This window comes from Oncorhynchus mykiss, chromosome 27, assembly GCF_057628025.1.
Source record: "Oncorhynchus mykiss isolate SJ-2025 chromosome 27, ASM5762802v1, whole genome shotgun sequence".
Classification (NCBI taxonomy): domain Eukaryota; kingdom Metazoa; phylum Chordata; class Actinopteri; order Salmoniformes; family Salmonidae; genus Oncorhynchus; species Oncorhynchus mykiss.
Window position 1 is genome coordinate 10,133,964 of NC_143048.1, and position 11,286 is coordinate 10,145,249.

Here is an 11,286-nt window from a genome sequence, read left to right on the forward strand (position 1 = left end):
AGTACCAACTATTTGAACTAAACAAAAAGGTAGCAATTGGATAGCTCCATCGGCGAAATGCCAAGCTGCAGTAGCTGTTGAGTGAGTCTACGGCACGTTCTTATATCCATTACAATAACACCTCCCCGAACAAATGCCTGCAGGCTTTAGGTCAGTGGGCTACTACATTCTTGTTGCTCGCAATGTGGATCACAGGAGACGGTTGGATTCCCAGTCAGTCACCTTGGTGCCATAACAGGATGGCTGTCGCGTGGTGGAGGAGGTTGAAGTGTAATGAAGGTGATTCGACAAGAGGTAGCTTGAACATTCCTGCAATTTGGTCTCTTGACTGATTTTTGGAACTGCCATGCTTTCAGATCTTTGGATCTCCAAACTGAGAAAAACAGAATACATTAGTTGAAATTATCTAAAAAGGAATATATATCCTGCACAATTACGGCCCTGTTGTGACGGTGTGCGTTTTCCATTCATTGATGGGGCTGGGAGGAGTCTGTTGCGGAAGTGAGCCTTTTTTGGTTATCTAAAAGGGGCGTTTCTCAATGTTTCAAAGAGGTTCATTCTGCGTGTATGTTTTCGGGTACATTGTTGCACGCGATCCACAAAGTAAGAAGTTGTAACGTTCTTCGGTGACCAGTGACAGTTTCGCAATCTGTTATTATGTCAGAATCGATCAAGAATGTTGCAATATTTGGGGCCACGGGAATGACCGGACTGGTGACATTACCACTGGCTGTTGCAGCGGGTAGGCAAAGTTTCTAAATTACATAATTTACTCATTATTGTGGGGGATTATAGGTTATTTACACAATCCCTCATATATCAATTGCTGTGTAGCCTGGTCCAAAAGTGATCGGAGTGTTCTGCCTTGTTCCTAAACTATGCTGAACGTTATTCATTTGATTTCCTATGCAATGCTATAGGACAGCAGACATCTGTCATTAGCATATGCTATACTAGTGTAATTGGAAGTGTAATTTGCCACAGCCTTCCTCTGGGGGGGGGGGGGGGGGGGGGGAAGTTATTCTATTTTATTATATTTGTGTTTTTATTTTATATTCTATTCCAATCTGATTTGTTCTATTCCGTGCTATTAATTACATAGTTTCAAAATAATAGCAAAAGTGCTACAAAAATCACTTTTAGCTTATTTGATTAACAAGGGTGTTCGTTTCCTTGCTCGGAGATCACGCGACAAAAGTGTTGAGTCATGCAAGTCGTTATAATGTTCTGGTGACTGATGATTGGGATGAGTGCATTGCAGTGCGCGTATCTGAAGTTCGCTGTCCGCTTATCGTGCTTATCCAGAACACTGGGAAGGCCTAATCAATTCGACCCACAGCCATGCTCTAGAATTGAGATCCATTCATCAAAAATGAACTAATTGCCTGCATTACATTTTCCTCTCATCTTCATATTCCCATCAGGCTCAAATACCTATGGATCATTGGTAGATGATAAAACGAGTCAATAAATTCATAATGCTTCTTTGTACATCATTATCCACAGGTTACAATGTGACAGTGCTGGTGAGAGACCCTGACAGGCTGCCTGCAGAACACAAAGCCTGCAGGGTGGTGGTGGGAGATGTCCTCAATAAGGAGGATGTGAAGAAGACCATGGAGGGTCAGGATGCTGTTTTCATAATTTTGGGCACCAGGAGTGACCTCGGTAAGTTTAGGAAAACTTTCATTAGTAGGCTATAGGATTTCTAAGTTAGTAAAAACATATGTTAAGTTGTCTGAATAAAACCAAGTTATAACAGATATGTTATACAAGCTGAAATATATCTTGAGGTGCAAATCAAAATGGAAGTGTTCAGGGGTCTCATTAAAACAAGTTTTCTGTTATGAGTTATACATGTTTTGTAATCATGTTCAGGGTGAGTTGCAGTAACTAACTGCACTAGGGGGTTGCTGCACTAGGCCTACATATTTAAATGCTTAGGCCAGGATAATGGTCAGTATGTTCATGTTTCAGTTGCAATCCACAGGTCCCACAACAATGATGTCAGAAGGAACCAGAAACATCTTAGACGCTATGAAAGCTCGGGGGATCCGCAAAGTAGTTGGCTGCATGTCAGGTACAGAGTCTTGGACAGTCAGGGTCACAGCATCTTTCCAACTTCCAATAAACTACCATATAGAAACCATATCCTTATATTGTCCCCATCTCTCTTCAAAGCCTTCCTCCTATGGGACCGGTCTAAAGTGCCACCCAGGCTCCTGCCGGTCACAGAGGACCATGATAGGATGTACATGGTGCTGAAGGAGTCAGGGCTGGACTTCGTGGCTGTCATGCCCCCTCACATCGACGGTTAGTTGTCGCCCTTCCCCAATCAGTAGAAATGTAGTACTGTACTACTATACTGTAAGTGGTTCCAGTGATGACATGATAGGCCTATCATCACTCCTCACACACTACCCACTGAGCAAAGACGTAAATGAAATGTCTATTCAATGTTGGTTCAATGTAATTTCATTGAAATTACATGGAAACAATATTGATTCAAAGTATGTGCCCAGTGGGTATGTACTGGATGGATTAGTGTTATTCAAGTGATATTAAACATTATACACATATTGAGTCAAAATGATCTGAATATGTCATCATATTAGGTGCCTTACACTGCTAAATATAAATGCTATTCCCAACAGATAATCTCCCTTTGACTGAGAAGTACACAGTGACAGAGAACATGCTGAAAGGGCGGGTCATTTCCAAATATGACCTGGGACACTTCTTCGTCAAGTGCTTGTCCATCTCTGACTGGGACAGGAAGACCGTTGGGGTTTGCGGGGAATACAGTTAACCCTAACAAGACAGAGCCCTCCTTTTTCCGTAAACCACTTACCACAGCTGGCCAATCAGACACCGCAACTTACATCTTATTTTTACAGGCCAATCTTTCTTGCTTGAAAGAAATGGCAGCTTTGGCTTTTGCTAATGTTTTGTAACTATTTTATCTTGGATCTTATAATGTATGACAAATGTAAAATGTCAATAATATTTGTAGTTGTGTGTGGGTCTCATACTTTGTGCAGATTTTTTAATCAACTACGTAGCCAATATCATTCAAATATCAATTTTACTTTTATTTTGGTATATTTTTTAACCCAACAGCAATTGAATGTTGACTGAGTATGTATGCGTGCAAAGTGAGTCATCAATTAAGCCTATGTGCTATTTATAGCCTAGGCCTACTTGTAGCCTGATCGTGTGCTGTGTCAGAATTTTATAGCTAGCTTTTGAAATAAAGAGTTTTTTAATACAACGTAGTTGTGAAGTGGCAGTCTTTATGTGTCACATTCTCTAAAAGAACATGTCAACAATGTTTATCAGAGGTATTTGCTGGCACTATGTAGCTATTGAGGGTGAACAGCTAAAATTGAGCTTGAACCAAAGTCTGTGGTTATAGGTGAACTAGCACCTGACCTGTGCCATGAAAGTCTTAAAGGCTTCTTGGCAGAGGCAGTAATACACTCACATACAGGGTCACTATTCCCCATCTCTAGAAGTGTCACATACACAAACACCTATGTGAACCAGTGTTGCCAACTTAGCGACTTTGTCGCTATATTTAGCGAGTATTCAGACCCCTCGAGAACACATTTTCAAAAAAGCGACTAGCGACAAAACTAGCTACTTTTTCTGGTGTTATTGGAGACTGACGTGAACTCACGTAACGTTCTTACTCTTCTCAACGAGCAGCGGGTGCTGCCGTGGGCCCCACCCCCATCCCAAAGCACTCACAGGCGGCCCAGTCCTCACACAGCAGTCCCTCCCAGCTGCAGTCAGAGCAGGCGATGTTCACCCCTCTGCATCCAGACTGCAAATGAATCGCGCACGCGGGAAGCCGCCACTGGCTGATCCCACCCTGGCTTACGTTAAAAAAAGTTTTTTACCTGAATTAGAGCCAGACTAGTCACCATCATTTTTTCACATTGCCATTGAAAAGTTTTTTCTATTGTCTCTTTTTGGTCCATTTAGATTGTTAATGTAGATTGTATACAAAAAAATTATAATGTTATGGTTAAAAATGTTCATGTTTTACTGTGACTAGTTGTAGACTCCTAAGTGGACCATAAGGTTAGAAAACAAACCAAATAAAGAAAAATAAAAAATAAAATAAAAAACGAAGTAACTCCACCAGTGTCTCTTTTGGGTCACTTTTGCCGGTCCCAAGCCCAGATAAAGGAGGAGGGTTGGAATTGTGACATAAAAAAAAACAAGAATGACAGAAGAAAGTTCATTGGTAGTTCTAAACATATTTAGGGTGTTTTTTACTCACTTTGTGTCTATCCCAGACGTTATTCCTCTCTCCTACAGCGTCCATCACAATTACATGCACATGGCAAATTATACAAATTAGGCAATGACGTTAGTTAGCGACTTTTAGGACAGCCAATAGCTGCTTTACTTACTGAGCAGTTGGCAACACTGATGTGAACACTTCAAACAAAAGCTAAGAGACTGCTGGGACTACCCTACCACTGTCAACAACATTTTCTTTATCTACTGCAATTCTGACGAGTTTGAATTTCAAATTTGGCGAATGAGAAAAACATATTGGAAGCTTTCTGTTTGAATATAGAGACAAACAGGTTGGCATATAATGACTTGCGTAGTCTAATATCACAGTAGCATGGGTATGCAAAGCATTCAGTAACTTTTTGGGCAATGTAGCTCGTCCATAGCTGGCTTTGTCAAAATAGCCTAGCCTATTGTAAACCCAAATAAAATTGCTTGCTTATCATAAACTCAATTTAAAAACAAATTGAAATACAAAACGTCATCGGGTCTAACATCAATTCACAGGCTCTCCTTTGAAATAATGTTGTTTTTGGGCGAAAATTAAAACGTTTCAGTTTGTCACTTTCACGAGGTTGGAGTAAGAATATGTTCAACTACTTAAGACATCGGCTCGAATCTAGGTTGTGTTTTTAGATTTCGAGAAAATTAAGAAATAATAAAAGTTTTTTCACTTCCCTCATTGACTTATCAAACTCCGGCCTGGTCTGTTTGGTCAGTATTTTGGCAAGAGTGAAACCTCTCGCTTCGCCTCTTCTCTGGTGAAACTTAAATCTCGGGCGGGAACGAGTTTACTTTTTAGTTTGCCGGTGGGTTTTGTACGGAGCCGGCGAGCTAGGCAAACAAATAAGACATATTTGGACCTAACATAATTCATTACTTTTCTATATCGAAAAGATAGCTGAAGACAGATGAACAGTTGCACACAACAGGTTTGTTGTTGTTTTGCCAAATTGTGACAAACTAGGAAGTGGAGAAAACGCTAGTGATGTAGTAGCTAGCTTGCTAAATTAGTTAGCTAACCAATGTTAGCTAGCTACTAGCTATATTGCTAGCTAGTTATTATATTCCCACACTGTAGTAAACTCACAATGTAACGTGTCTTGATGTGATCTCTAAAGATTCTTATCAAGTTTTGTGTTCTCCATCTAGCTAACTACGTTAGGTCGAGGAGGATGATGATGATATCCAAGGGACAGAAGCGCAAAGTCGATGATGTCGTGGGGGGCATGCGTAGCGGCACTTGGGACAGCCAGCGGCAGTCCGTGCTTGGCATCTCCCTTATCAAGTACCACCACGGGCAGGAGCTGATGGAGCCTAGTTTGCGCCGCTCCGTGTTGATAGCCAACACACTGCGGCAGATACACCTAGAAAACAAGCCTCCATATGGGTTAGTTAACCTGACAGGACCAGTGCCACCCATGGTCCCATCTAAACCCTGCACCCACAGGGAGTCTGGTCTGGGTGTTGTAAACAGTGCCTCAGGTGTCGAGGATGTCTGGATGTCCTCAGAGAGTGACTTCTCCCTGTCAGCTGCTGTCTCCTCCATTCTGAAAGAACTAGACTTGACTGTCGATAGAGGGCAGTCACCTCAGAGGACACCTTTCAGGTCCATTGAGAACCTACCTGGAGACCTGGGGCTCATACGGAGCTGGGTGGCTTTTGGTAGCGTGGAGGAGGTTGTGTGTTCCAGCTACCTGCAGGATGTAAAACTAGATGAACTTTTCCATGACATCGACACATCCGTGTTTGACAGGGAGATGGGGGTCCGAGCACTCTGCTGCAGCCAGTGACGAGCTGCTTAAGTACTTACCCTCTCTGTCCTCCGTTCCGTCCAGTTCACCCGCTCTCTTCTCTCTCAACCAGAGCTTCAGGGACCTGCATGAGCTGGAGCACATCATGGAAATACTGGTAGAGTCTTGATCACCAGAACTTTGAGGAAATTAGGACATTATAAAGAGAACAAGACATTGAAATTGAGTGTTTACAGTTGATCACATGGTTTAATCAGTGAAATACTCTATTTTTATACAAAAGAAGAACAGGCTGAATGAGAGACTAGCCTATTTTTTCTAGTAGTGATGTTTTAAACGTAATATTCCTTATGCCTAGCTATATCAAGAGATTATATTGTAAGATGTTCCTAATAGCAAAGCAAGTTCAGACTGATGTCCAAGAAATTAATTAGTGGGTAGGTAGGATTGACTCGGTTGGAATTTTCGAATATCATTACATGCCTCAGGCATCTATTTAATTGAAGGTAGATGACCATTTTTTTTAATGTGTAAAAACATTAACCTGGTGGGAAATGACATCTTTGAAGAAATCCCCTTCACTGGTCTTACTCCAGTAAATAGAGGGTTAATATTTAACACATTCTCACATCCTTCAATATCACAAAAGTACAACTGAACTACAATAGTACTGCATTGTATTGGTCAATATGTTCTGTAGTAGTAGTCTAACTTGCTTAACCAGTATGCATAATTTGGCTACATATTGAGATGTGCCACTAACTTACAGCTTGCTTTGGCCATTAGGAAATACAAATATTACCTTAACCTGAGTTACTGGCTGTGAAATGTCATGGTGCTTACCAGTAGTTCAATATCAGGTTATAACAGCTGGAGTTAATATAGAGGAATTCCTCAGTTTGGTTCTGTTGTGCGTGCAATGATGTCTAAGGGGAAAAATAGTGTTTGCTTGCAGTAACTTGGTTGCAGTAATGTCCCAGACAGAAGTGTCAGTTTCATCATTAAGGGTTTTATTAAGGTCTATTGTGTGGCATTTTTAGAAAATGTCAAACCAGGGTCAGAAATGGTTCAAAGGATGAGTTATTTATAGAAAATTCCTATTTAAATGTCCAGCTAAATATGTGATCTATATGTTACACAATGGCAGTTTGTATTTTTTATATTCTTGTTTATATAATGTATTTTGGCTCAATGCCCTGAAAAAGCAAATTATGCGGACATTTTTCAATGAAAGACATGTAAGTGCACTGTCAAATTTATGCAAACACAATGTTAATATTTTTTTTATACATTCTAAAAATAAATGGGTTTGTGCCAATATTTTCAAACAATGACACTTGTCTCAACTGCGATACAGTACAGTAGATTCACACCTTCGGTGGGGATCCTACTGCAGAACACCAGCAAGCAGCCAGAGAAAATACTCAACGTCCCGTTCTGACCCCAAGTGGACATTGTCAGAACAACGCAAGTGCCTCGCAACGATGCAAATGCAGGTGGAGTTGTGCTGTTGAATTGTTAAGGTGCATGTGAAAATGTCATACGTATGTAGTAACTGATAATGTAATAACTGCCCATAATGTAATCGCTGCTAATGTAATAACTTTTGCAATAATAATGTAATAAATGCTAATGTAATACATGGCCAATAATTTAAAAATGTATACTGAACGCGTAACATTAAAATTAGTAGGTAGCGATAACGTTGACGTCATCCAGGTATTCATGTGGAAAACTCTCGAAGGCTCATAAAGCAGAAAGTATTTTAATTTCAAACGTGCCCAGAGGAAGGATATGGAATCCCATTGGGTAATGGAAGTACTTAATCTCGTTTCCAAAGCTATACAATATTACAGATAACAAGTTAAGTATCTCATATATTGGAAAATATTTGTAATATTGTTGACGAAATTCATGCTAATGTTGGCTTTTTGAGCTTGCGCCCAAGTGACTCCCATTCACTCCTTGTCCTATAATAGCCCAAAATTCACCACGAGGCCCATTGACGTGGCATGGGTAACGGTTCCCATCTCCTCAAAAGTATATCTGCCCTTGCATATCGATCTGCAGGTTGAACATGGTGAGATTGTAGACGCCCAAATTGCTAGTGCAGTTTGTTTAGGCGATTTTACAGCTAACTAGCTACTTTACATGCTGATATTGTATTTGGTATTATGTGTAGCCAGCCCAATGAGCGAGCATTGCATTGCATTGTGGATTTTGTAGTCGACTTGAGCTGCAACAGATTTCCAGAACGATTTTCCATGTTGCTACCAACCTTATAATGCCAGAATGAAACATTTGTTCACCAAAAAAGGTTGATCTCACATGTTAGTATTATTTAACACTAAATTAAAGGAATTAGTGGTTTTGGGTGAATTGTTCTTTTTAACGTCAACGGCATGATGGTGGAAGCTTCCTCATAGCCTGCCGGCCCGTGATTGGTCTGTGTTAGCACGTGGTCCTGTGCGATGACAATGAAAACATAAATATAAACGCAGCGTGCAACAATTTCAAAGATTTGCACTGAATTACAGTTCATATAAGGAAATCAGTCAATTGAAATACATTAATTGTAATTAATTTGATCTATGGATTTCACATGACTGGGAATACAGATATGCATCTGTTGGTCACAGATACCTTTAAAAAAAGTAGGAGCGTGTATCAGAAAACCAGTGAGTATCTGGTGTGACCACCATTTGCTTTATGTAGCACGACACATCTCTTTTGCATAGAGTTGATCAGGCTGTTGATCATGGCCTGTGGAATGTTGTCCCACTCCGCTTCAAGAGCTGTGATAAGATGCTGGATGTTGAAGGGAACTGTAACACGCTGTTGTACACGTCGATCCAGAGCAACCCAAACATGCTCAATGAGTGACATGTCTGGTGTGTATGCAGGCCATGGATGAACTGGGACATTTGCAGCTTCCAGATATTGTGTTCAGATCCTTGCGACATGGGGCCGTGTATTATCATGCTGGAACATGCTGATGGCAGCGGATGAATGGCACGACAATGGGCCTCAGGATCTCATCACGGTATCTCTGCATTCAATTTGCCATCGATAAAATGCAATTGTGTTAGTTTTTCGTAGATTATGCCTGTCCATACCATAACCCCATCGCCACCATAGGGCACTCTGTTAACATTGACATCAGCAAACCTCTCGCCCACACGACGCCATACACATGGTCTGCGGTTTTGAGGCTGGTTGGACGTACTGCAACGCAAACAACATTGGAAGCGTGTTATGGTGGATACATTAACATTACATTATTTGGCAACAGCTCTGGTGGACATTCCTGCAGTCAGCATGCCAATTGCACGCTCCCTCAAAACTTGAGACATCTTTGGCATTGTGTTGTGTGACAAAATTGCACATTTTAGTGGCCTTTTATTGTCCCCATCACAAGGTGCACCTGTGTAATTATCACACGGTTTAATCCACTTGTTGTTATGCCACACCTTGTATGTGGATTGATTATTTTGGCAAAGGAGAAATGCTCACTAACGTGTGATGTATTGTCTACTTTTTTGCCCTTTGTGCTGTTGTCTGTGCCCAACAATGTTTGTAACATGTTTGTGTTGTCATGTGTTGCTGCCATGCTGTGTTGTCTTAGGTCTCTCTGTATGTAGTGTTGTGGTGTCTTGCTTGTCCTGATGTGTTTTTCATCCTATATTTTTTTTTTTTTATCCCAGCCCCCGTCCACACAGGAGGCCTTTTGCCTATTGGTAGGCCTTCATTGTAAATAATAATTCATTAACTGTGTTACGTAACTAGGAGTGGTGGGTGCGGAGTCAGGCACAGAGAGCAGAGGTTTAAGGAAAACTGTAACGACGTTCGTCTGTAGAAGGAGAAGCGGACCAAAAAGCAGCGTGGTGGTTACTCATGTTCTTTAATGGAAAATTAACAATACATGAAATAACTTAAATCTACAAAACAACAAACGGAACGTAAAAAACCTATACAGCCTAACAATAGCCTTATTGTCCGCCTCCGTGGCTTTCTCACCATGGCCACCCCTCTCAATGACCCCACTGGACAGAGGGGCTGCTTGGGACAGAGGGGCTGCTTGGGACAGAGGGGCAGCTCGGGACAGAGGAGAAGCGGCTGCTCAGGACAGAGGGACAACTGCTCGGGACAGAGGGGCAGCTGCTCGGGACAGAGGGGCGGCAGCAGCTCGGGACAGAGGGGCGGCAGCAGCTGCTCGGGACAGAGGGGCGATAGCAGCTGCTCGGGACAGAGGGGCGATAGCAGCTGCTCGGGACAGAGGGGCGATAGCAGCTGCTCGGGACAGAGGGGCGATAGCAGCTGCTCGGGACAGAGGGGCGATAGCAGCTGCTCGGGACAGAGGGGCGATAGCAGCTGCTCGGGACAGAGGGGCGATAGCAGCTGCTCGGGACAGAGGGGCGATAGCAGCTGCTCGGGACAGAGGGGCGATAGCAGCTGCTCGGGACAGAGGGGCGATAGCAGCTGCTCGGGACAGAGGAGGGGCAGCTGCTCGGGACAGAGGAGGGGCAGCTGCTCGGGACAGAGGAGGGGCAGCTGCTCGGGACAGAGGGGCGGCAGCTGCTCTGGACAGAGGGGCAGCTGCTCGGGCGGCCCCTGGCTGACTGGCGGCCCCTGGCTGACTGGCGGCCCCTGGCTGACTGGCGGCCCCTGGCTGACTGGCGGCGCTGGCGGCCCCTGGCTGACTGGCGGCGCTGGCGGCCCCTGGCGGCGCTGGCGGCCCCTGGCGGCGCTGGCGGCGCTGGCGGCCCCTGGCTGACTGGCGGCGCTGGCGGCCCCTGGCTGGCTGGCGGCCCCTGGCTGACGGGCGGCGCTGGCGGCTCCTGGCAGACGGGCGGCGCTGGCGGCTCCTGGCAGACGGGCGGCGCTGGCGGCTCCTGGCAGACGGGTGGCGCTGGCGGCGCTGGGCAGACGGGCGGCGCTGGGCAGACGGGCAGCGCTGGGCAGACGGGCGGCACTGGCGGCGCTGGGCAGACGGGCGGCACTGGGCAGGCGAGCGGCACTGGCTGCGCCGGACAGGCGGGAGGCTCCGGCAGCGGCGGCGGACAGGCGGGAGGCTCCGGCAGCGGCGCCGGACAGGCGGGAGGCTCCGGCAGCGGCGCCGGACAGGCGGGAGGCTCCGGCAGCGGCGCCGGACAGGCGGGAGGCTCCGGCAGCGGCGCCGGACAGGCGGGAGGCTCCGGCAGCGGCGCCGGACAGGCGGGAGGCT

General features: G+C 44.6%; 2 protein-coding genes across 2 annotated transcripts; both read left to right on the forward strand.

Annotated features, from left to right (window-relative positions):
• Positions 1 to 231: 231 nt before the first annotated feature.
• On the forward strand, positions 232 to 3,271 carry LOC110507468 (flavin reductase (NADPH)). The gene is made up of 5 exons (XM_021587473.3): positions 232 to 742; positions 1,507 to 1,668; positions 1,991 to 2,080; positions 2,182 to 2,313; positions 2,655 to 3,271. The coding sequence occupies exons 1-5, from the start codon at positions 658 to 660 to the stop codon at positions 2,807 to 2,809; spliced, it is 624 nt and encodes a 207-aa protein (XP_021443148.1). The 5' UTR covers positions 232 to 657; the 3' UTR covers positions 2,810 to 3,271.
• Positions 3,272 to 5,102: 1,831 nt separating this feature from the next.
• On the forward strand, positions 5,103 to 6,361 carry LOC110507469 (SERTA domain-containing protein 3). Its single transcript, XM_021587474.3, is given in 3 exon segments — positions 5,103 to 5,240; positions 5,461 to 6,082; positions 6,084 to 6,361. Coding segments are annotated over 2 exon segments (747 nt in total). The 5' UTR covers positions 5,103 to 5,240; positions 5,461 to 5,483; the 3' UTR covers positions 6,232 to 6,361.
• Positions 6,362 to 11,286: the final 4,925 nt, after the last annotated feature.

What these genes read in the sequence shown, in the direction of transcription:
- LOC110507468 (XM_021587473.3), top strand. Translation starts at nt 658, where the DNA reads ATGTCAGAATCGATCAAGAATGTTGCAATATTTGGGGCCACGGGAATG. An exon ending in ACCACTGGCTGTTGCAGCGG is followed by an intron (nt 743 to 1,506) that starts GTAGGCAAAGTT and finishes CATTATCCACAG; the next exon opens with GTTACAATGTGACAGTGCTG. An exon ending in CATGCCCCCTCACATCGACG is followed by an intron (nt 2,314 to 2,654) that starts GTTAGTTGTCGC and finishes TATTCCCAACAG; the next exon opens with ATAATCTCCCTTTGACTGAG.